The 26619-nt window shown below is 40.2% G+C and overlaps 1 protein-coding gene across 1 annotated transcript; it reads right to left on the bottom strand.

The window, feature by feature from the left end:
- Positions 1 to 5646: 5646 nt before the first annotated feature.
- SARS1 (seryl-tRNA synthetase 1) lies at positions 5647 to 25600 on the bottom strand. The gene is made up of 11 exons (XM_042462762.1): positions 25364 to 25600; positions 20172 to 20242; positions 18315 to 18395; positions 15970 to 16128; positions 13755 to 13898; positions 13227 to 13382; positions 12052 to 12273; positions 10913 to 11042; positions 9195 to 9352; positions 7216 to 7345; positions 5647 to 6301 (listed from the first exon to the last, which is right to left on the bottom strand). The coding sequence occupies exons 1-11, from the start codon at positions 25497 to 25499 to the stop codon at positions 6144 to 6146; spliced, it is 1545 nt and encodes a 514-aa protein (XP_042318696.1). The 5' UTR covers positions 25500 to 25600; the 3' UTR covers positions 5647 to 6143.
- Between the last annotated feature and the right edge of the window lie 1019 nt (positions 25601 to 26619).

Raw genomic sequence — 26619 nt, 5'->3', positions numbered from 1 at the left:
GAGCCCAACAGTCTGTAAGGAGTTCAAGGGCCCAACTATGTTGCATATGTTTTTGTCTTTCTCAGTAGGATTATTATTTGTCAATTGTTTTTGACATCCATTGTAAATACCAGTGAATTTCAAAGAAATTCAGAATATATAAAATTGCATGTTACAAACAATTAAAGATTTTTAGCCAGTCTCTCTTACTGCAAAAAAAGGGCAGGGCTGGACTGGAACTCCAGTGATGGAAAAGAAGACATGCTTGAGCAAAGGCACCAGCAAGTAAAGAAGGCAATTGGCCCAGAGTGTAGTCTTAGCTGCTTGCCTGCATAAAGAGGAGGAGCACCTCAGCAACCAAGAACTTCTCCCAGTTCTTTGATAACACAGAAAGTGTAGTTTTTGCTTTAAAGAGATGGGTTGAATACTGACATTTACATTGTTAACATGTGCAGCCTGACTCCCTCACCCACACCTTTGTCCTGGAATTATTAGATGCAGTTGACTCCAACAGCTTAAATTTGATGCAGACTTTGTGAATTCATCTCAACCTTGCTTTCCCGTTTTCCCTCACCTGAATGTTGTAGTCACAGGTAACTTTAACCACCCCACATTGACTTATCCTTTCTACCATGACAGAGACAAACTTTCTAGATATCTCAAATGGCTGTGCCATAGAACAGTCACAGAACTGATTCTGAAGGAAAAGACCTTGAGTTTGAGCCTGTATTGTTCCTCCTGTTGCTATTGCACTCCTTATTTGTCAGCTTCCCATTGAAGCATTTCACCTGTCATACTGGCCTAGATAAGCCTTAAATCTGAAACAGCACAGCATTTATATTTTCTCTCACCCTTCTCTCTGCTTTAACTTCCAGCCTGAAAAACTATTCTTGAGAACAAAAAGTTTGCCCATCATTTTTCAGTATCTTCATTAGTTCTAGTGGATATGTTAAGTATGTCATATATATATATATTTGATTATAGGCCAAAACAGCCTCCTTTCTATTTTGGATGCATAAAAACATTGCTGGAGAAATGCTTGTCTCTGTTGCCACCAACTGGCAACAACACAGCATATATCAAGCTTTCTTGTGTGAAAAAGATGCTTGCATTTTAATAGCTGTTTTCCTAAAGACTAGAAGATGGACAGGAATTTCAGATGGTGCAAAGGTGAGTCCAATATTGCCTTTATAGACAGTCTGGAAGTTCAAGAGCCCAGAAGAATCTTTTTGCTTTGGGCGGGTGGCAGCCCCCCCCCCCTTTTTTGGACATTTTATTTACACAACAACAATGTGAGGTAGGTTAGTGTCTGCGTCAAGGCCATCCAGTGATTTTTATGGTTCATTGCAAACTAGAACCTAGTCTACATTACACCAAATTATTTATTAAAATATTGTGAATTTGTTAAATACTTTGTTAAAACCAAAATGAACTACAGCCTCTCTGCTCCTGTGGACTTGAGATCCATGGTCTTGAATATTCATGAAGGGGCAACCTCCATTGTTTTCAATGGGGCGTACCCCCAGGTACATGCCCCATTCAAACCTATGGGGCTTGAATATCAGTGAATTTCCATTTTCACGTACTGGCGGGGTCCAGAACAGATCCCCTGTGAAAACAGAGGGCCGACTGTATATCCAGAGGACACAGTCCACAAAACTCAAGGTGAAACAAACAGGATAAAACTTGTCTGTGAAATTTACAAACAAATCCATGGGGACCTCTGCTAGGCTGGATATCTCATACTGTATTTCCAAAACAGCTTCCTTATAATTAATTTCTATTATATTTACCAGTGACAATCAGAATGTAGCTTCCTGGATCTTTTCTTTTTGGAGACTGCACTTTTGTGTTAGCACTTTACCTATCCTCTCAACAAAAAAGCTTTCTGTTGTTGACATCTTTCTGAGCTTTAGCTTTTCTGACACCAGCCTTACAATTCTAGACTATTTGTCTTTGCTGAGCTGTCCTTCCTTCCAATTATTTGCCCTTTTTGTTTTCAGTTCTCCAGATTCTTATTTGGCCGTCGCACAGGCTTTTTAACTGTCTCCCATCTCCCACTAAAATAGTCTGCAATTGTGCCTTTAGAACTCTTCTTTCAATAGTTCCTATGTATTCTTGGCTCTTTTTACTGTCAGAATCCAATGGCTAGATGTGCCTACCACTTTTCTTCAGCTTATTAAAACCAACTTTTCTTAAACCTATGGCATATGTTTAACTATGCTCTTCTCTAACCATGCACAATAATAGTGATTACCATAATTCTCACTTTAAATCTCATTAAATTTATCCTCTTTATTGGTTAGCAGATGAATGTTCCTCCCTCCATCCCAACTGCTGCCCAGGCTTTGGAGGGAGAAAAAAAGCAGGAGGCACAGCACCATCCTGCCTAGGTCCAGAAGCAGATTAAAAGTCCTCCCTCCATCTCATCTGCCACCGCCTTGGCCTTGGAGGGACGAAAGAGCCATTATATGCTGAACTTAATCATTTCCTTTACTGCCATTCCCTTTTCCTTTTGTGTCAGGCCTTAATTAGATTGTAAGCCTGAAGACAGGGAACTATTTTTGGCTGTTATTACTTGTTAAAGTGCCATGTACTGTTACTGGTGCTATGTAAATAATCATCATCCCCGCCTTCCTGTACCTCTCTGGGCCACGCTAGAAGCTAGTTCTTCCGTAGACTCCCAACCACAGGTTAGACTCTACAGATGTTTGCACAGAGCAGCATTTTCAGGGAAGAGAAAGCTGCCTGATTGATCTGTACCTAAGACTTGGGTGGGCTTGAAATAAACTGCATGCATGCATTAGAATGTCATCTACGCAGTAAACACTGCCTAGCAGTAACATGGGTGAAGAAGGTTCCCCTCGTATTTGTTGTTGTTAACCACTGAGTCAATCCCTATCCATGGCTACCCTGTGGATCAGACATCTCCAAGACTCCCTCTCCTCCACTGCTCTGCTTAGAGCCTGCAGACTCATACCTGTGACCTCCTTAATAGTCCATGCATCTAGCATGTGGTCTTCTCTTTCTATGTCCCCTCATCTTTCTTTGCATTATTGTTTTTTCAAATGGCTTATGCCTTCTCATGATGTGTTCAAAATACGACAGTCTGAGTTTTGTCATCTTGGCTTCCAGGGAGATTTCTGGCTTGATGTGTTCAACCACCCCATTTGTCTTTTTGGCTGTCCATTGGGATTTTCAGCACTCTGCTCCAGTGTCACATCTCAAATGAATTGATTTTCTTCCTATCTTCATTCTTAACTGTCCAGCACTCACATACATACACGGCAATGGGGAAAACTGGCTTGTACAATTCTAACTTTCATGCTTAGCTGTAGATCTTTAAATTTTAGGTTATTTTCAAATTCTTTCATACCTGTCCTACCCATTCTTAGTCTTTTTATGATTTCTTGACTGTAGTCCCTGTTCTGGTCTCCATGATCTACAATCAAAAGCAGCCTGAGACTGTTATGTACAGGAGATGGTAACAAAAGTGTCTGATAGAACAGGAATTAGTCTAGATGACCAAACAGATTTTCTCCACTGCTTTTAAGGATTCAGATTTTTCCCCCCTGATCTAAAATGTGCTGAGGGCAGCCCAATTCTCAACTCAACAAAGGCCTTTTACAGACTGCCAAAATAAAGCTGCTTCAGGTCTCTTTGGAGGTATGCTGTTTAAATGATGCATGCATCCTAAGAATCCGGAAGCTGCACCAAAGCTGCACTCCAGTGCTTAGGAATGGAGTGTGGCTTTGGCGTGACCTCCGGACTCTTAAGACCCATGCATCATTTAAATAGCATACACTGCTCCCTCGGGTTACGAAATTAATTCGTTCCACGGCCGCTTTCGTAACCCGAAAAGCCTTCGTAAGCCGAATTGCCATAGGCGCTAATGGGGAAAAGCCGCGTTTCGTGCGAAAAAGCGCCGAAAAGCACCAAAAATTTTTTTCGTAACCCGAAAAAACATTCGTAACCCGGAACAATTATTTCCAATGGGATTTTTTCGTATCCCGGAAATTTCGTAACCTGGGTATTTCGTATCCCGAGGTACCACTGTACCTCCAAAGAGACCCGACGCAGCTTTATTTTGGCAGTCTGTAACAGGCCAAAGAGACTGAAGCTTTGTACTGTATTAGGTCTGGACTCTTTAGGACAGTAGTTCCTGTAATAGAATTTGAGTCTGTCTTATGCAAAATGCTTGCACTGATTTACCATAATTCACAACACAGAGACAACAAACCACTGGTTTAAACCATTTTTCCCACTGTGTAATTCATCTATTTTCAGAAGGAAAAACAAAATTACTTGCTGTTAATAAATATGTATTTCAACTACTGGTTTGTAAATGAACATAGATTTTATATAACCACGATATAATCCGAGATGTGGACATCAGAAGAAAGCAATGGACAATTGTGAATGCAGTTCAATTTGTGGTTCTCTTTATTACTATGTTAATAAATCTTAATTGTTCAAAATGCTTCTTTATATGGTAAATATTACCATACTATAATCTTGCACACACCCAAGGACATTATTCAAGATTACACACTTGAAAGATGTGCATACTCAACTCTTTTCAGAAACAAGTGTTGACAATTATTGCAGACATGTTTCTTCATGAGATTAAAAATAAGAAATCCAAGCATGCATATGCTCTACTGATTTCTATGTGAAAGTAAGGCATGGGTTATTCTCTTCAAAGTCAACAGGATTTTTTTTAAAAAGCTTCACTACTAAGAATAGAAGAGCCAGTGTGGTGTGGTGTCACAGTCTCTCAGCATCAGAGGGAGGCAACAGCAACCCCCCTCTGCACAAATTCTACCAAGAAAACCCCATGATAGGGTCACCATAAGTCAGAAATTACTTGAAGGTGCAAAACAGTAAGAACAGCCACTGAATATCCATTCTGACTGACGGTTATAAATATCACTATTTTGCCAAATCACAATACCTTTATTGTTTCAATTTTATGTTTTTTGGAGTAGAGGTCGGATGCCTACCTTTTACAGAAAAAAAATTAATATATTTTAAAAAATACAACTACAAAATCTATTTTAATCCATCCAAGTTTTTAAATACAATTTTCCCCCTACTACATTATTTCATATGAGTATTATACAGAAACTGATGGGAGGAAAAAGAGCTGGTTTACCATCAACCATAGTCTGTAATGCAGGAATCCTTTGTGCTGGACAAATTAGATTCTGTGGTTTGAGTGAGCTACGTGTGCATAAAATTATGGGCAATAATGGTAAACTAAAGATACAGAATATCTATGATAGAATACATGATTGATATATCATTGACATTGAAAGATCACACAGTTTTATTTCAGATCACAGTTTGCCCGTCATATCCACAGATATAAATTCTGGGGAGCAAATCTTGATTTTGCTATTTTATACAAGGGACACAATTTCACTATGCAATGTATTTAATGGGACTTGAGCAACCACAGATTTTGGTATCCACAGGATGGTCTTGGAACAAAATCCCACCAAGGGCCTATTGTAATTTGTTGCTTGTTGGCTGTCAGACCGTATCACCTTCACTAAAACAAGTGCACAAAATTGTGTTCCACATTTGAGAAAATGCAAACAATATTCTTAAAGGGATCCAAGAAATGCAGAAGAGTCACAAAACAGAAATTCAGAAAAGTTTCCATTTCTTAATTATTTGCTTTATTCACTGAATCCCACTGAACATGATAAAATCCTACGACAATGCAAAGACTGTCTCAACAGTAAAATTAGACAAGTGCTTATACTTATTTTCCCTTTTGATCTCTGCTTTAACTGCCTGCTTGTTATGCAGTGGTTTTTGGTAAATGAAGATACTAGACTTTGTTCCCTCTGCTTAGATTTGCAACTAGGGTTGGGACATAAAACATAATGACCATAATTTATAACAAAAAATATTGCTGGAGAAAAGTTCAGCACTTGCATTACGTTTCACAGTCAAAGTGCAGTTAAACATCTGTGGATCCTGATACAGATACTATAACAAGTATCATCTTCTTGTACTACAGAGAGTGGAAGCAGAGTTGGAAAAAATAACTTGCCCATGGCAAAAGGAAGAATGAAACAAAGCAGCAATTCATATCCAGGAGCTGCCCCCACCCCTTGGTTGATGCCCTTAATATTACAACTCCTGTAAAATTTTCAGGTGCTGTTCATATCCATGCTTTGCATCTTCCCTTCTAGAGCACAATCCCCAGTAGCGGATTTCTTTTTGCCTCCTTCATGCTGTTTCTTTTGCTTCTTGAAAAGTTCTTGATCAATAGGTGCAGGTTTTACAAATTTTAACATTTCTTTCAAGCCTAAAAAGAAAATTAAGTGCAGATTAAGCAGACAGGACACACTTCCACAGTGCAACTAAAAAGAATACTATTTCCTGACCACAGTACTATTAATTTCCATTCTCATTGCCCAACACATGGGCATCTTGATCACTCTGTCCCACGTTGGATGACTGAGACAGTATGGTATGGTTGCCAGCAGGTCAGGGAGAATGCAAAGAGATGTGTACTCAACTATTTCTAGTCAATGACTGTAACTAGCAAAGCAGGCCACAATTAAGACAACATCTCTTTCTCCAGAATTGGATATACTGCTTCCAAATTGACAATGCTGTCCTCAGATAAGTAGTAAGCACTCAAACAAAGGCAACACAGCTTCTGCAACTTTATGATTCTATAAAAGTAGCCATTATAAAGGATTCTCTTAGTCTAATATAGACAAAAACAGATCATGGAGTACTCTACAGAATCCTTGGCTCTAAAGCAGGGATGGGTATTGTGAGGCTCACATGCAGCTCCCAGGGATATTTTTCCTATCCCCATGCCCCTCCCGAGGTCCCCAACATACTTGCTTAAAAAAAATCTGAAAAAGGAGAACTTGTGGGCTAACAATTATCTTCAACACATGGTATATGATGCTCCGCCCTAGGTTTTGCCTCCAAGGTTTCCCAACAGAGTTTTTACAAAACCAGAAGTGGACACTTATTTCCTGGGGCCAATGCAACTTGGAGAGGGTTCTCAGAGAAGAAATTTGACCCCTGGTCTCCTGGATCTTACCCACCCTGGCGCTAGAAGAAAGCTTTCACAATTACTGTATGATTTGAAAGGGATACCACAGTCCAAAAGAGAAGGACACAGACACCAGACAACAAAGATGGCTTGACAAGAACTATGGATTACTATGGAAAGTAGTCGGAAATATTTCCATTTTCTACCTGGCGGCATGAAGTCCCTTAATTTCTCTGGTATAATGATTCCTTCTTCTGTCTGATAGTTCTCCAGAATTGCACATATAGTGCGTGTTGTAGCACACATCGTGGCATTGAGCATATGTACAAATTCCACCTATGACGTGAAAAAAAAATTACATTTCTAACAAACCCCCATTATGCAAATTACTTAGTACCAAGCACACCTTTGAGGAGACTAAACATAATCTCTAAAACACCTTATCCAAAGAGCATTTCCTATTCTATTCCCCAGTCACAAGGATTGGTTTAACCTTTAGACTAAACATATGCCAATACAACTAATCAATACATCTTATGACTAACTAACTCATCTAAAACACATTCGTATCTATACATTTGAACACAATGAATTAGGCATTTTGTATGTGTTTTGGTTTTTTTTACAAAACTCTAATCTTTGTTTTAAAAGCAAACCTAACTTTTACAGAGCATCTAAATAATAAAAATAAAATTAAAGAGATGCTTGATTTAAAGTGGGGTGGGTAACTTTTAGTACTCCAGATGTTCTAGTGCTGCAGGTCCTTTTACCACTGGATATAGTCCCAGCCTAGGATTTCCACTGCCCCGTCCCAGATTTGTCCCTTCTCACTTGCTGCCCCTCACACCTGGAACCATCTTTCCACACAAACCACGTGGGTCATCACTTCTTTAATCAGTTTCAAAACTGAGTTGAAGACTACAGTTGGCCCTTCTTATACACAGATTTTTTATATACGGATTCAAGCATACACTGTTTGAAAAAGGTTTTTAAAAAGTATAAATTTCAAATATCAAACCTTGATTTTCCATTTTTTATAAGGGACACCATTTTGCTATGTCATTATGTTTAATGGGACTTGAGCATACACAGATTTTGTTATACACAGGGGATCTTGGAACCAAACCCCAGCGTATAACAAGGGTCCACTGTATGTTGTTCAGGGAAGAATTCCCAAGCATTGTGTGATTGTTTATCTGACAGTTATCTGATATTTGATTTGATACTTGATGTTTTTAATTTGTTGCCTGCTTATTTTATCTAAATCTATCTTGTATTATTATCTATTGTTTAAATGTATTTTGTATAATGTACGCCATTGGCAGGTTTCATTTTTATCAATTTTATTGTTTGTATGTACAGTGCTGTGTAAATCTAAAGCGCTATATCAATAATAATAATAATAATAATAATAATAATTTTAAAAATGGATATACTTGCTAAGGCTGATGGAAAATGCAGTTGAAGTACAACTGGGCCCCCACAAAATGCCCATATTGATTTGAAATGCCCATATTGACCTTAAAATGATGGTATAAGTAAGAAAAATCTAATCTTTGTTCATTGTTTTCATAGAGAGAATACTTTGAGAGAATATTTTTGTTTACTAAATAAAGAGCTGTGAGTTATCTAGAGGCCCGAACAGACAGGCCAAAATAAAGCTGCTTCGTGTCACTTTAGAGATATGCTGTTTAAATTATGCATGTGTCCTTAGAGGCTGGAAGCCACACCAAAGCCATGCTCCCGTCCTAAGGACTGGAGCACAGCTTTGGCACAGCTTGTGGCCTCTTAAGATGTGTGTGTCATTTAAACCGCATACCTCCAAAGCGACACGAAGCAGCTTTATTTTGGCCTGTCTGTTTGAGTCCTAGGTAAGCTAGAGGATTTAATGCATGAGTAGACCATTCTCAAACTGGGCATATCTTTGGGGAAAAGTCAAACATTTCTAAGTTATCTCCATAACAAGAATTCAGAGTTACAATCTTTGCAGTAGCCATCTGAAATGCAAGATTTTAAAATAAATCATGCTGTGGCAAAACAAGGTTATTTCCTTAAATGTTTCAGTAGGTAAATAGCAACAGTTCCCGAAGAAGCCAAGGAAAAATAAAGTATAGATTGGAAGATGAGGATACTGGGGGTGAAACTCTGGGAGCATTTTAACTCCAAAATATAAAATGCAACCTACTTTGTCCATCATCTTCTTGGTTTGACCATAGCGGATCCGTAGCCTTCGTGCCTGGTAATCAGTGCAGTTTGAGCAGGAAACGAGTTCACGAAAAGCTCCTGAACCTGGGAACCAGGCCTCCAGATCCAGCTTTTTACTGGCAGCATGATTCAAGGAACCTGTAATGCCAGGATGCAGCACTCAGACATTGTTTCAGTATGGTAAAATGGGTACCTAGAAGACACATCTCCCCACCACTACTAATTCAGAAATTAAAATAAAAACAAGAGTGACAGAAAGAAAAAATCACTTCTGTAACAGAATCAGTCTGCAGACTAAACATAGGAACTGCCTACATGTTTGGAAACAGACCTACTACTGCCTTGCAGGCACAGAATAAATGCATTAAGATAAAAAATCACTAGTCATTAAGGCTACAATGCTGGGCATTGAGTACTTTTTAGAGAGTGAGCTCCATATAGACTCAAGCATACAATATAATCCCTAATGTTGATGAATGGAAAGGGTCAGGATTGGATCTTGGTTGCACTTTTTAGGCAGACTAGTAGTAGGAAGTGAGATGTACTCTGCTGTGGTAAGAGAACCTGCTGTGATGGGGTAGACTGCAAGCTCCCACCGGTAGTTCAACCACTAATAGGAGCTGGTAGAAAGACTCCCAGAGGAGCATTTAACAGGTAGAAGGATGTGCCTTTCATATCCAAAGCAGTTCTGTTCCCCTGTTCTGTTCTGGGCCCAATATTTATGTAAGACTGGAGCTTGAAGCATGAAAAAATACCAAACAAACAACTTCTGCCCTGGCCAGTGTAAACAAGAAGGGCTTGGAATGCAGCAGTTTTGCTCCTCCAGTGTTCAGCTCTACTCTGGATTCTTCTCCGTGTTCTGAATTATAAACAACTTAGGGATGTATATTTACCAGTTGCACTCCTACCTGGAGTAGCGGGACCTAGAAACGGTTGTACATGCTCTAGTAACCTCTCGTCTTGATTTCTGCAATGCGCTCTACATGGGGCAACCTTTGTGCCACATCCGGAAGCTCCAATTGATACAAAACATGGCAGCCAGACTGGTCACCGGAAAATCCAAGTTCGACCATATTACACCTATTTAAAATCACTACATTGGCTGCCTATTAGCTTCTGGGCACAGTACAAGGTGTTGGTTATCACCTATAAAGCCCTACATGGCCTGGGTCCAGTTTACTTGAAGGAACGCCTCCTCCCATACAATTCTTCCCGTACACTCCGATCCTCTGGGAAAAACCTCTTACAATCTTAAAAGACCAGACTGGCGGTGACTTCCCAGAGGTCCTTCTCTGTCACTGCCCCAAAAACTTGAAATGACCTGCTGGAAGAGATTCGCCAATTATCATCACTCGAGGCTTTTAAAAAGGCGACAAAAACCTTTCTCTTCCAGCAGGCCTTCCCTGATTGATAATGTCCAGAATCACTTGAATCCCCCTCTATTATTTTTCTTATTTGCAGTTTGTTTTTTTTAATTTTGCTGTATTATGTACTTTTTAACTATGTTTTACTGCTTAATTTTATAGTTGGGAGGGAGGGTTGGGCTGGGGTCTTGTGGGGTTTGTTTTTATTGTTGTATATTGTATTAACTCTGCTGTTACCTGCCTCGATCCTCAAAGTGGAAGAGGAGGGATATAAATAAATATTATTTATTATTATTATTATTATTATTATTATTATTATTATTATTATTATTACCTGAGACAATATTCACAATGTGGTAAGGGATGCCCAGAGATTGATAGAACTCCTCAGCAGTTGCAATCATCTCATCAAACATCTCCCAAGACTTGTTATCATGAGGTGATGCATATACAAACTGTTCAATCTAGAAAAGGTCAAGAAAAATGGGAAAAGTTTAAGAGGGAAGAAAGCACAAAGAGAAAACATAATATTTTATTTTGTCAATTTCAAGCAAAATAAACATGCAAGCTATTGAAACAACAGCCTGAATGGAAGCACAAAAGACTATTTCACCCTGTCACTCTGAGATGACCTATAGCATCAGCTACTTCCAATACACTGGTGCCTCGGGTTACGAAATTAATTTGTTCCGCCATTCCTTTTGTAACCCGAAAATTTCGTAACCCGAAAATTTCCGTTAGCACTGGAAAGCCTATGCAGCATTTGAATTTCGCGCCGAAATGAATTTCGTAACCCGAAAAATATTTCGTAACCCGAAACAGTTTTTGCCAATCCAACTTTTTCGTATCCCGGAAATTTCGTAACCCGATCATTTCGTATCCCGAGGCACCAGTGTACTGAAAAGCAATCCTTTGCAGCTATGAATAAGAGTGTAACTTAGGCCCAATACATACCTGCAGGAAAGTCCAGGCTGGCGGCAGTCTGTTTCCCTCCAGAGGGACGCTGCAGCCACCAAACTGCGTGGTGTCCCTCCAGAGTAAAAAGACCCCGGAAAAAACAGGTTCTCTTTGGGTCGCTGGACGGACATTACGAGTGCGCCAATGGCGCACTCGTAATATAAGCAACATGCAGCAACATGTATATGCTGCGCGTCTCTTTTGCCAAGATGGTGGCACCCATGTGGATGGGACAACACCATGCCAAGCTAGGGTTAGGTACCATGCGGTCGGTGCGCGGTCCCTAACCCTAGTATTGCCGGCGGCATGCTGCTTTGGGACCATCTGTCCTGGGCCTTAGATTTTAGAAGATGCCAGTTATGCTATTCTGCTAGGGTCTACTGCTTCAGGCCACTGTGTCACATTCTTTCTGAAGTTCTACTCCAATTGCTAATCACATGGGGGAAGACAAAGTCTAAGCCTTTTCCCTTTTATTAGTACCCAGATGTATCTTCCAAACTTCTGCTACTGCACTACCTTTTCAAACTGGTGCACTCTGAAAATGCCTCTAGTATCCCGGCCATGTGAACCAACTTCCTGACGGAAACATGTAGACAGACCAGCATATTTGATGGGTAGATCCTCAGGCTTCAGCCATTCTTCTCTGTGCAAAGCTGCAATTGGCTGTTCAGATGTAGCAATCAGATATTTTTCATCAACTGTATTATCATCACTCTTCTCACTTCCTTTGCCAAGTACCTATGAAACAGATGAAGGTAACACCTCAGATAAGAATAGAAATACTCTTATGTGCACTAGCTGATTTTCATTTCAAAAGAAAAATAAGTCTAATAAGGCAGAAAAATAACTCATGTGCATGCACCATTATTTATTATTTAAAAACAATACACATCTTGTTAAATATTTAAAATATCATAATAGGTGATACTTGGTCAGGATTTTTGGACATTGGGTCACTCAGTCCATGCCTTAACTGCTCATACCCCTTATAATATGCCTGCATTTCTGCTGTAAATAAATCTCTCTCTCCAGCCTTCCAACTCTCTTAACCTACACATCAGCAATCAATTCTACTCTCTCCCCAAAAAAAACTGACAGGCTACTATGTCAAACTAAAGGCCTTTCTCAGAAAGAATAGGGCTTCTTTAGTGGCCACCTGGATGCTGTGAAACTCCCTACCAAAAGAAAGAAGGCTTGCACCTTGCCCCATATGAAAAAGGGCCTTTTCATTTGAATGAGATCTCTGCCTTATCTAGCTATTTCTATTATCAATGCTATTCTCATGTAGAAACTTCACTAACCATCTGTTCCTCCATCACCCTCCCATTAGTGTTAAACTTGCAAAGGCTCCGAAATATTTCAGTACTGGACAGGGGCACTTCAGAAGTGGGTCAGAAAAGGAGATGACAAGATACCTATGATCAAGAACAACACTAGACACTCCTTCAGCCTACCAGCTGGACAATCCTTCTCCTGACAAATTATTAGAACTAAGCTTGGCTGATGGCAGAAGCATTTATTTTCTAGAAAAGTGTGTGAAAGTTTCAAGTTACGGACAACTATCAAAAAACAGTTAATGATCCTGGTGAAAATTTGCTGGTAATATTAGAAAGATCTCACATGATTACATAATAAAATAAACAATACACAATATATCTACAAGCTGATGCAGTGTGCTACTGAAACCTTACCTTGTAGAGTTCTTCATCAAACTGACTTAGCTGGGCCACTTCCTGCATTACTTCTTTTCTCATGAAGAAGGGGGTATAAACAGGAGTGTACCCTTTGCTGAGTAATGTCTGCAAGGCATACTGAATAAGAGCTTGCTCTAGAAAAACCAGAGGGCCCTACAGAAGAAAAAAAATGAGGGGAGAACAGACCAGTGATTATCTTGCTCTGTGAAGTCCTTAAGACTTTCTACATCTTCTTTAGTATTCCAATCTTCTGTTTGCACAGTAGTCAGTTGCCTAACAAATGCTGATCTAAAGAACATGAGTACCACTGCATCTGTTTTATATTTTGGAGTTCTAGGATTTTTTCATTGCTTTTATTAAAGTAGATTGTTTTTCACCATTGTATCTGTTATTTCAGTAAACAATTTTTCTTTTGGTGTGGGTATGGTTCTGTGATTGCTCACCATTATGCTCAATGGGGCAAAATACAATAATGATTTTAAAAAGAATCAATTTTTCAGTCCCATTAAGGTTCAGGGTTCTCACCTTAAGAAAGTAGCCCCTGCTTCCAGCTACGATGGCTCCTTTTTCTCCCTCATATCCATCCACCATGACAACCAAGTCCACATGTGAGTATTTCTTTTTTACTGTGCAGTCTCCCCACAGCCTCTCCACTCTATTATCTGCATCCTATATATGTGGTAAAAAAGGGTGAACAAGTTTTATTCTAGAGCTTTGCTGAACATCCTGAGAGAAAACTATATCAGTTCTAAGGAAGCATAATTTCTTCACATGCACAATCTTGCATAATATTTGGCAAAGAGGAGCATTTGCCAGAAGCCTTTCTGCATTGCCTTTGCTATCTCTTTGTGGCACACTCTGGTTGGCATCCCATTGGCTGCAGCGATGATTTAGGAGATTACTGCGTGAGGGGCTAGTGACAGAAATGGAATAAATTACAATTTATGATTCCTCCTCTTTTCACATAATATCATCACTCATCCATTGCTGATCTGATATCATACTGTTATTATTGCAAATTTCGCATTAACAAGAAACACCCATCAATAACCTTTAACATCACTAGATTTATGTGATTGTGCAGGTGCAGATTGCTTTAACACTACTGTAGTGTTATTGCGAGGTTGACATGTTGTGAGTGGGCATGTCATGAACCCATTTTTCCCTGCTTCTTTTACGTCATGGATCTTCCAGTTTAGTGAAGAAAAATACTGGTTTCACCAAATTTGGTGAGGTGTTACTTTGCTTATTTATGTATACATTTCTCCCAAAATGGTTTTCCATTTCACAGGATCCATTGATGCAGGATAAAACAATGCATTACTACCTACAGCTGCGGTTCTCAACTTGTGGGTTGCGACCCCTTTGGGGGTCGGACGACCCTTTCATAGGGGTCACCTAAGACCATCGGAAAACACATATTTCTGATGGTCTTAGGAAAATAATTTGATGGTTGGGGGTCAACCACAACATGAGGAACTGTACTAAAGGGTCACGGCATTAGGAAGGTTGAAAACCACTGACCCACAGATTCACCAATTCCAAAATTAAAACAACAGAATGGAACTCCTGAATCACTAGATATGTGATAAATAAAAACACACGAAGAAAGCAGGGGGAGAAAGGGGTTGGACCCTGGAATCATGTACGTTGAGCAGAAAACAGAGACCAGAAATATTCATCACAAAACAAGGACTGTTGTGCTCTTGAAAGATAATGCAGAAATAAGTGTTTTAATGGCTTTATTGCTACTACTGTAACTAAAGTAATTGTGCAATTACACTGCAAAAGCACCCACATGTGGTAATCTTCTTAGTCTACCCTAAAAAGGGTGTGGGGTGCCAAAGAAACATGGATCTGATCATCTTCTGATCTTTACGGTGCTCCTGACAGAATGTAAGAAGCTCCTGACAGCAATCTCAGTATTTTGCTAACTAATATTTGACAAGAACTTGGTGACCATGAAGTGTTTATTGGACTGAGAGTGAGCCACCCTCCAGATATTGTTAAGATTGCAATTCCTAGCAGCCCGATCTAGCCAATAGCACTGCAAAACTCCCACTTCTTCTCTGCACTAACCCTCCAGCACCATGACAACAGTAACGATTTCAATGCAAAATCTAGCCAGCCCAACCTTATCTCAGGCCTGCCAAAGAAAATTATTGAAATAAAATTGTCTTCCTAGATGCTAACTGTATTGACAGACCAGCTCCTCTGGCTCATTCTCAAGTTCCATGTAATAGCAGGCATTTCACATATCTGCAAAGGAGAAGAGAAGGGAAGGAAGAGTCCACAGAGCTCCTGCTGTTTGATTTGTCTCTTCCCTAGTAGATGAGCTATTTCTATTTCAGCTGGTTGTTATAAGGACTTCGTAGCTTAAGAACTAGTGCCAGAGTTTGCTTTTACTTCTTCTTCTTCTTTTCAATTTTCCCTTTTGTATCTTGTCTTTTAGATTGAAAGTTTGAGGAAAGGGAGAGTCTAGTTTTTCTTTTTATTGATCTATAAGCCACTCTGGGAGAATTTTTGTCCAAAGAACTGGGTTAATAATGCTTTACATAAATTTCTTGGGGACCCATTAGATTTGTGGCTTCCTACTCTGCAAGAAACACTGCAGTGTAATAAAACTGTATTCGCTTTTCAATAATCTCAATTCAGTTTTGGCAGTACAGCATTTTAACACAGAAGACAACACACTATCAATCATGCATGCTGATACAAAGGATGTGGAACATGATCCTACCTCATCATTGCTTATTGGCACAGAAGGATGAAGGAGATTTCCAATTTCTCGGAGGTTCTCAAACCGCTCTGCTTCCAGCTTCAAGCGCTCTTCATCACACTTGAGTATTGCTTCATCAATCAGAAGACGAACTTTTTTTATTTGGCTTACCTGAAGACTCTGAAACATAAAAGAATCACTGGGCATGTCATAAAACATAAGGAGAATAAGAAAAAAGAATATCTTGCAAATTAAGAAAACATGTTTTTAATAACGGGGGCGCGTTACAGACCACCTGAAAGCGGCGGTCTACCGCCGCCACCGCCATTAGTGGCGCCGAGGAGCCCCAGTGGCCAAACCGCAAGGCTCTCCGGCGCCGCAAAAAAGAAGTGCCAAAATGGTGTTTCTTGTTGTGGTGCGCTAATGACATCACAAGGTGCCAATGGCGCACTCGCAGCGTCATTAGCGCCGCACATCAAGATGGCAGCGTCCGTGTAGAATGGGCGTCGCCATTTTGTACATCCCCAGGACATACTAGGGTTAGGGGTGTGCGTAAAGCACCCCCTTTCCTAACCCTAGTACGTCCTGGGGATGTACTTTATGCCTGTGCGGAACGGGCCTATATTTCTACTAGCTACAGTTGTACCTTTCAGCTGAGAATTTAACATCACTACAAGCCTATTCTGATACTCTGAAGCGCAGAAAAAGGGGAACACCTAGTTTGTCACTAACACAAACTAAGCAAAGATCTGTGGTTCACATATGGAAAACCTTACATTTTTCCAGACATGACACTGCGCAGCCTTTATCTAGGGGCACAAAATAAAATGGTTGATTAAGCTTCTAATTCAAATGAGTTACTCAAGTCACAAATAAAGTCCAGAAAGGGCCGTCTATGGTATTCTCTAGTTTACATTTGTACAAACACAGTATGTCAGTTCATCCAGTAGTTATGAATTTTGAAAAAATGTAAAATTGGCAATAAAATGTTTAAGATTTCAGACAATCACAGCCTCATCTGATATTCCATTTCAGCACCCTTCTTTTCAGTTTTCTACCCACCTCAACAGTCGGTGCCTAATTAGCACGGGCAGCTTTTACTGAGCTATTTTTGGTACTGTGTCCCACAAAGATTTCTGTGTTTTTTGCAAAACTTAGAGCTTTATTTATTAAATTCATAAAAATGGGCACTGAAACAAGCATCATGGCAAACCACTACAGCATGACAAATTACAAGCTGGTAAATTCAAAAATCTTTCAGTGTACACTAACATCCTGTAGAGTCTAGATAAATTGATTTCCCCCCCTAAGATTGTGTCATTGTATGCTATGCCCTGCAGCCCATGAGAGAGCTGAGGAAGCTGTCACCCTTATGCTTTTTGCAACCTAAAAAATCATCACTTGGTGGATGATACTTTATGGTTAGTGGGCGTCACAGAAAATAATATTATGCAGAGAAACAGGCCAAAATTGAAAGCCTCAGATTTTTCATTTGTTCAGTAATTTCTCTAATGATTATAGATGATACCCTCAGAGTATACACAGAGATATATAGAACAAAATTCACATATTCTTGGCAAGTATGCTTGCCAAATGGTAGCTAAAATTAAATCAATGGTAGACATTACACAGCTGTATCTCTTATCAAGTCCAAGCGCCAAACAAAGCACAAACATAGAAGATCAATGACCAAATCTCTGTAGATTTGGGGATTTTAAAAATTCAACACCAGTACAGGGAAAAATGAAGAACATGCATCAAGGCTTATGGAAAAACATTTTAAAAATATTTATTTAATTAACTCATTCATATTCTGCCTTTCTCCCAGGTGAGAATCAAAGTAACTTACATTGTTAACAAAAATAGCTAAAACAGTATGTAGTAAAAAGGTTTAAAATGCATTAAGCCATTAATCAAATTACAATACTACTTTTAAATATATATATTTTTAAATGAAAGATATATTCTATATTAAACATAGCACACCTAATTACATGTCACCCTATCCCAATCTGTTAAGGTTAAAGCCTATTTAAGAAGAAATATTTTCATTTCTGATATTTGCCTGACTGAAGTCCAACCTGCCTTGTACAGAGAGGGAGAATTAAAAGGACCATATAATTATCTTTTTATGATCAAAAATATATGTGCAGTAAAAAAAAATGACCTCAGCTAAAGATGATCAAGGAATAATTGAACAACTAAAGTTAACAAAAGAGTAATTAAAAAAAAATTCTAAGTCCACCCACATATGCCTATCCCAAATGTAACCCATACAAGAGAAAGATGTTGACGAGGGGGGAAATCCACTCACAAATACAATAGAAGCCACGGGATAAACAAAAAACTAGTGGAAAATAACTTACTGCTAAGATGTCTCCTGTGAGTTCATCAAGATTTTGTGCATTTTCTGGTATACAGTCATCATTTCCTACTGGCTCTTTTTTCTATATATGAAAATATACAAATACCAAAAACAAAACAAAAACAGTAATCAATTTATCAAGAAATAATGTACAAACATAACAGCCTACATGACAATCTTGGCCCATGTTCTGAGAACAATGGTTCTAGTTTTTAAAAAAGTAGCAGAAAATTCTATTATTAAAATGCTATAAAACAAACTGCTATTATTTTCCTCTCTTCCTTCCAACGATTTTACCAAAACTGAGGATGCAATTCTATGGTCCATGCAAAAACATTTGGAGAGGTGGGGAGATGAAAGATCTGTGTTTTGGATGCCTCCTCCCCTCACAGAAAGTTCAATGGACAGTTTGAATTCAACACATTAGAAAGGGGAAAGAAGAGATGTGGTAGGAGTACCTGTGGATCCCTTTCCCTTAATACACCTTCAAAGCAATGGCAAATATACAGCAGCCCTAGACCTGGCACAGATGTGAATGAACTCCCCTTAGAGCAGGAGTGGGCAAAGTGCAGCCTGCAAGCAGCATGTGACCCGCAAGATTATTTTTGTGATCTCCAGGGACATTGAATCAATCAAGGTCCAGAAAAAGCTTTTAAAAAAAAAAGGAAACGAAAACTTCCTGTGGTTTAAAGAAAAAAATGTCCTGGCCTAAATCATGGCAAAAGTGCCCTACATGCCCTCTAGAGGATGTAGTGGCATTTGGGGGCCTTTTTTACAGAGGGGTACAGTGGGGGGGGGGGAAAGAGATGCAATAATCCAAGGACTCCTTGGGAACCAATGCAGCCCATTCATCTTCCACAGATGCCTACATCTGCTTTAGAGCTTCAACTGGCGCAGCACTGGTGTTATACTGACAGAAAGTAAAAACATGGGTTTTTACTAAATTTTGTGGAACCTAACTGATTTTGTCCAAATCTGTACTTATACACGCTTTTAAATTGTGTTACACCATTTAAACAGATTTTAAACTAGTGTTTGAAGCGTTAAATTGTTCAATATACTTTTCGTCTGTTTAAATTATTATTTTTGGTTAAAATTGTTTAAAACGGCTTTAAATTTTTACTGTACATCACCCTGACATCCTTGTATATAGGGTGGGATATAAATATTTAAACACATCGATATTAACTCTCTCCCAAGTGGAAGCAAGTTAGTTAAAGAGAAATGGCACAGCAAACGCCACTTCATCCATTGGCATTAACAGGGCTTTGCTTGAGGTGGTTCATTTGCCTTCACATCTCCTGTCCACACCCAGTAAGATTGCATAGCAAATTGGCCACGATGAAAGATATGGCCATGGATAAATGCATGATGCTATTTTAGACTACAGAGCTGAAAAGAATATGGCTGCTATAAAATGATTTCATCTTTTTTATATCCCCACTAAAGAACTCTGCCACATAAAAGTGACAAATCTAAACAAAGTAGTACAGTAGTTTAATCTTAAATTGTAACAAAAGTTAGTACATTACTACTATTTTGCCCCTTACCAGGACAAAATTTGTTATCATAATCCCTATCCAAAACAGGAATAACTAAATAGAAGTGAAAAAATGTGCTGTTCTGAAGAAATAAATTTGAATGCAGAGCAAACCATTCTGCCTCATTAATAGCTTTTGAGGCACTGTTAACATGCCTTCTTTCTATTTGTGACAGCTAGAATTTCTCTGATGCTACTTTTCATGTTTCTAATCAAACTCTACCTGTTTCCTAGCACAGTTTAAATCAGAAAAAGAATGGTACACATCAAAGTTGCTTTGAAAGAATTAACAGAACCTGTGACTTCAATTAATTGTACCTTCATTTTCTCGCCTATAGTTCTGCTACACAAGTTCTTCAGTTTATTCAGATTGTCTGCACGGAATCTGCCTGTAAGGGAAAAAAGTGAAAAAAAGAAAGAAAGGCATCATACATTTACTGAATATCTGTGGATTTAAAGCCAGATTAAAGTGCATTAATTCTGAAAAACAGCAGATAGTGAGAAACAGGAAAAATGAAATGTAAATTCACTATTTTACAACTCAAGACAAAAAGAACATGCGCACTAAACAATATTATTAACTGCTGGACCAGTTTCTGCTTTCTTGCTTATTTTTGTTTCACAAATTCATAGAAGTTACTTCCCCCACTGGAGTCTATTCCCCCATCAAACAAAGCTTATTTCATTGTTCAATTATTTGCAACCACATCCAACAGATTTCAAATCCATTTATTCACATTCATTAAACGTGGGACTCTGGGCTTAAATCTAAATAAACAACAACAAAAAATCTAAATAGCTCCCACTAAAATTAAAAAGGTCTGCATCTGATTTAAACTGTGAGGTGGATTATAATACCCAATTCTGAAGATTATCAGCAGGATAACTCCACTGGCACCATATTTATTTATCTACTGTACATGAAAATATTTGCGTCCCACTGAGTATTATGGCATACAAATAAAATAAATTTAAACAATTTAAAACAATAAAAATAATTTAAATAGACTAAAGGCATATTAAGCAATTTAACAGGTTAAGAGGTTAAAGCAGTGATTCCCAAATTTTGGTGACCCAGATGTTCTGGACTTCACCTCCCAGAATTTCTGACAGCTAACCAACATGGCTGGGGCTTCTGAGAGCTGAAGTCTCAAAACATCTGGGGAACCAAAGTTTGGGAACCACTGGGTTAAAGGGTTTTAAAGTGCGTACACATACTACAAGCACATACATTTTGTGATAATGCAATGAGGTCCCAAAGGCTTTAGCAAAAGGACACCTTTTTACTTGGTGCTGAAATGAAGCCAGTGTTGATGCCAATCAGGCATCCAAGAGGAGGGCGTTCCACAATGAGGCACCACACAGAAAAGGCCTTCTCCTGTGTCTGCCCCAGCATATTGCTCACACTGATAGATCACAAAGGAGGGCCTCTATAGCAAATCTTAGTCCTTCAGCATGAATTTATGGGGAGAGGAATCAAGATCCAAAATTGTTCAGGCTTGGAATACCATCACAAGCACCTTGTATTCAGAACAGAAGGAGATGGCCAGGATATTTACTGTATATATTCATGTGTATGTCTAGAAATTCTAGTCAAAGAATTAACCCCAAAAACCTGAGTCGACTTATCCATGGGTCAATGTAAGTACCATATTCTAACTCTTACAAAAAAAAAAAAAAAAAAAAAGGGGGGGGGGACTAGCCTCTTCATCTGTCCTGGAAGCACTGACTCCCCTCTATTCTGTCATCCATCCAGTCTTTAGTGTGAGCACAAACAGCGATGTCTGCTGGGATGTTGTAAGTTCTTTGGAATTGTCTTCCTTTGCTTCATCCTTTAGATCTTTTGTTACATATCCCTAGGTTTTACACTAGAGTTATCCATGGGTCATATCATAAGACATAATTTTGGCCCAAAAATCTGTCCTTGATTTACATGAAGTCGATTTATAGTCAAGTGTATACAGTAAGTCTACAGTGATTTCTGCAAGCATAAATAGGGACTTCAGGGCACCCCTTATCTCCCATTCCATGCTAACCCCAGTTCACCAGCTGTTCCAGGTAGTAACATTTGCATTCCTGTGTTTTATTATTATTGTCTGTCCATTTTAAAACTGTATCTACTTTACTATATGACTTCTTTATGAAGTCAGCAGTCAAAAAGAGCCCTTGCAGTTTTTATGGCAGCACTTTATGTAGCCTCTGAATATTACATCTTGACTCAAATACATAAAGGCTTATTGTTGTGTAAGGGAATTGTAGTCACATAACTTATAAGTAAATGGTTAAACTATGCGTGCATTTTTCTTTAAAGGTTACTCAAATTTTGTTCATGCTCTCAGTCTGACCAATTACAACCTTAACATACCCGACCCACTCACTCTGGGCTCCCAGTTCAAGAAATTAGCTGTTCCCCAAGTCCCATAGAAATCAGCTCCTCAGCATATAAACAGTTGTCCCTCCACATTTGTGGCTTTGACTTACATGGGATTTGATTATTTGTGGTTTTGATTCATATGTTCTATCTAGGAATCTCTAGGTCCTCTAGAGCAACTCTGCCAGTAATTGACCATAGAGTTGAGCTGGAGAACCCAGAAGTGCCTATAGAAAACACCTTTCTAGGCATTTGTAGGTCCTCTAGCATGGTTCTATGATCCATGGCAGATGTTGATCACAGAGTTGCACTGGAAGACCTGGAAATTCCTAGAGAGCTGGACTCTTAGGTAAAAAGAACAGTGTTTTTTATTTGTGGTTTTCCCACATTCATGGGGGTCTTTCACGCCTAACCCCAGCAAATGTGGGGAGACCCCTGTATGTAGCTGCTATATCCATTTCACTATGTCAACTAACTTCATAAATTGTTTTGAGGTTCCTTTCCCCACTTTCTGCCCCTCCTGCTAACTGGACAGAGTGTAATCTCAGACCATGAGAGAAAATCTGACACAGTAGTATTATATCAAACCTTCATCCAATTCAGAGTGGATAGTAGTTATGTAAGACAGTTGAAGTGACAGACTCATCTACTTATATTTTTCACATTTTGTAACATCTCCTACAGCTAAACCAAACCTTGGCTTAAAAAAAAATACTTCAGCAGGAAAACATAGCCACCTCTTAGAGAAATAAGGCAGCACTGTCACAGAGAAAATGAATCTCTACTACAGCTGATCCACCACACCTATGAATCACTTTCTATGGCTATGACGATAGTTACAGCAGGATTGCATCAGACAAAGCAGCAGCAGTGCCTGAAATACATCCTGCCAAATAGCCCCATCAATTTAAAGGGCAATGCAGTAGTGAAATGCTGGATAATATCTCACTAAAATAGGGTAGGGTTAAGAGAAGGACTAATTTGATCAGAATCATTTTCATACAATTAAAGGGTTGCTCACCCTTACAGTAGGAAGCAAACCCTACCAGGAAAACAGCATGCTCCATGTGAGTTCAGGGCAGAAATGGAAGCATGCGAAAACTTTCTGAAGGGATGACACTCGAATTCCTCAAAAATCATCTTGGCTCAGGGCCTGGAGACAGCAGGAAGAAATTTCCAGTTTTCCCCAGAGCCTGAGTCCTTCCAACCCACAATTAGAGCTAAAAAGGGGGAGAGTACAGAGTCTGGGTTGTGACCTCTGAGAAAGGAAAAGACACAACCACCCTAACATATCAGACTGAGGCTGGTGCCACACTGCAGCATTAATGCAGTCACTTTAACTGTCATGGTTTCATTCTCTGAAATCGTAGGATTTGTAGTTTGTGTGGCATGGGAGCTCTCTGACAGAGAAGGCCAAACATTTCACAAAACTACAAACCCCAGACTTCCATAGCATCAAGCCATGGCAGTTAAAGCAGTGTCAAACTGCGTTAATTCTGCAGTATAGATGCAGCCTTAAATCTCTATTTATCCCAGTATCCTACTTTCCACATTGCTCATTGACGAACCTTTGCCAGAAGCCCACAATTAGGGACACAAGACCAAGATCATTATGTCTCCTAGCTACTGGCAGTCTGAGGACCACACTCTGCCACTGATGCTGAAGCATAACCAGGCAGTCATCAAAACCAGCGTCCCTGGATGCTGCAGTGCTTCCTGAAAGCGGCCCAATTTCTCTTTCCAAACCCGTCTGGCTTAGTAGCCATCAACTGGATTTACCCTGCAGAAATACAGTCAGCCCTCTTTTTACATGGATTCAACCATCCACAGCTCGAAAATATTCAGTACAGTGGGCCCTTGGTATCCGCTGGTGTTTTGTTCCAGGCCCCCCCCCGGATATCAAAATCCGTGGATGCTCAAGTACCACCAAATGCAAAGGCATAGTGAAATGGTGTCCCTTACATAAAATAGCAAAAATCAAGGTTTGCTTTTTGGAATTTATATCTTTTTGGAATATTTTCAAGCCAAGGATGGTTGAACCCGTGAATAAAGAAATGGTGGATATGGAGGGCTGACTATGTGGGTGTGTATAGACATACCATCAGTCCTTCACACCCACAGATTTTTTTATCCACAGATTCAACCAAAAAGATACAAATTCCAAAAAGTAAACCTTGATTTTGCCATTTTATATAAGAGACACCATTTTACTATGCATCTGTATTTAATGGGGCATATATCCATGGATGTTTTATCCACAGATGCAACCATTTAATGCATTTAATGGGACTTGAGCCTCCAAGGATTTTGGTATCCATGGGGGGAGGTGGGTTTCCTGGAGCCAAACCCCAGCAGATACCAAGAGCCCACTCTGTGTTTGTGCGTTTATTCCAAAAAGCAAACCTTGATTTTGCTCTTACATATGGGACACTGTTTCACTATACTGTACCATTGTATTTAATGGGACTTGAGCATCCATGGATACAGATACCCCAAGGGCCCACAGGGATGCAGTTTTGATGCCACTTTAACTGCCGTGACTCCCATCCTACACAATCCTGGGATTGCTAATTCTGCCAGGCACCAGCATTCGTGGGCACAAGAAGCTAAAGACCTTGTAAAACTACAAACCCCAGGATTCCCTAAGGCAGAGGCCTGTGTGTGTATTCCATGTTGATTGCTTTCAAGTCATTTTCTATTTATGGCGACCCCAAGGCAACCCTATTATTGGTTTTCCTGGGCAAGTTTCCTCAGAGGGGGGTTCGCCATTGCCATCCTCTGAAGCTGAGAGAGTGTGACTTGCTTAAGATTGGTTGGGCTATGAAGGGAGGCTGCCTTTTTTGTGAGGGGGCTGTAGTCGCGTTCAGTCAAAATGGAAAGGAACAGGCAGGACACGCAAATGGGGCTTCGTTTCAGACGTGACTGACACGGGTATAACACGCACGTCGGAAACGAGGGAGACCCTGAGGGACGCGCCCTGGAGGTGACCAACCATCCCCCCTCACTGCCTCCCTTCAGCGAATGACATGCTCGCGACAGCGCGGCCGCGTCTTTTATACCTCCCCGATTCCCCCTCTCATCCAATCAGCAACCGCGCAGCGCGCATGCGCCCTCGATCACCCCCGCGACAGCCACCTACATCTCCTCCAGGCCCCGTCGGCTTCCACCAGGGCGTCCACGAGGCCAGGGTCCTTGTAGCGCTTGCGCTGCGTCTCGCGCACCAGCTCCGGGTCGCCGCCTTTGTCTGCGCGGAAGAGGTCCAAGTCGAGAACCATGATTGCCTCCCTACGTCCACCTCCGCCGCTCCTTGGGCTGCAAATGAACCGGAGGCTTAGAACAGCCGCTGCTTCTGCGCACGCGCAGTGCAAGCGGAGGGGAGGAGAAAAGTAGTGCGTAAAGGAAGGAACTACGCATGCGCCTTTGGAAGCAAGCGTGCAGGGCGAGGTGTTAGAGCGCCCCCTAAGGGCCACCTGAGAGGATGCGCTTTGGCACTGCGGGTGTTCTGCAACCTCTGCGCCTGTGTTGTCCTCATTTTCCCGGACGCGTCCTACATTTACCCTCCCCCCCGGAGGAATTCCAAAATGCCCTCCATTTTGAGCATGACTAAGCAGCAGGGATTTATATTTGTATTATTATTATTAACCTTTATTTATAAAGCGCTGTAAATTAGTGGTTTAAAGTTGGAAGCGTCCTACATTTCCCCCTGAAGGTCCTACATTTTTTTAAAAAATGTTAATCAGGAACAAACTCTTCCAGAACACAGCCACATAGCCCAGACCTGGAAAACTATAGTAATTCATGCTTCTTAGTCATGCTCAAAATGGAGGGCATTTTGGAATTCCTCCTGGGACACCTGGTCAACCTCACTGCAGAACGCGCTTGCAGAGGTTGCTGCATCCAGTGGCAGAACATCTGCAGCGGTTGGAGCCGGTGGCGTCATTAGAGGGGTGCGGACTGCACCAGGTGACAACCTAAGGAGGGGGTGACACCACTGCTGCTCAAACACCAGTAAAATGTGGGCTAGTAAATGTTACCTGGACTTGTAACTGGTTGATCTACCAAACCCATGGGATCCAATGGCTCCTCCTCATCCCGGAGTGAAGCGTGCCCGTGGTTAGCAGAGTGCCACTGTCCTAGGTTCAGGGCTAGTCAACATCTTTATAAATGACTTGGGTGATGGAATAGAGAGCACTCTTATCAAATTTGCAGACGACACTAAAGTAGGAGGGGTTGCTAATACCCCAGAGGACAGGGTCAGAATTAAAAATGACCATAACAGATTAAATAGCTGGACCAAAATGGATTTCAAAGGGAGAAATGTAAGGTACTACATTTAGGGAGAAAAAAATAAATAAAACGCACATAAATAGGATGGGGGGGGGGCATCTGGCTTGA

The sequence above is a fragment of the Sceloporus undulatus genome, chromosome 4, assembly GCF_019175285.1.
Source record: "Sceloporus undulatus isolate JIND9_A2432 ecotype Alabama chromosome 4, SceUnd_v1.1, whole genome shotgun sequence".
Classification (NCBI taxonomy): domain Eukaryota; kingdom Metazoa; phylum Chordata; class Lepidosauria; order Squamata; family Phrynosomatidae; genus Sceloporus; species Sceloporus undulatus.
This window is presented reverse-complemented; position numbering and strand designations above follow the sequence as displayed.

Coding starts and splice junctions, on each gene's coding strand:
- SARS1 (XM_042462762.1), bottom strand. CDS start 25,499: ATGGTTCTCGACTTGGACCTCTTCCGCGCAGACAAAGGCGGCGACCCG. Junction 16,129..18,314: donor TCACAGGAGACATCTTAGCA/GTAAGTTATTTT, acceptor TTTATGTTTCAG/AGTCTTCAGGTAAGCCAAAT. Junction 13,383..13,754: donor GCAGGGGCTACTTTCTTAAG/GTGAGAACCCTG, acceptor TTTCTTCTGTAG/GGCCCTCTGGTTTTTCTAGA.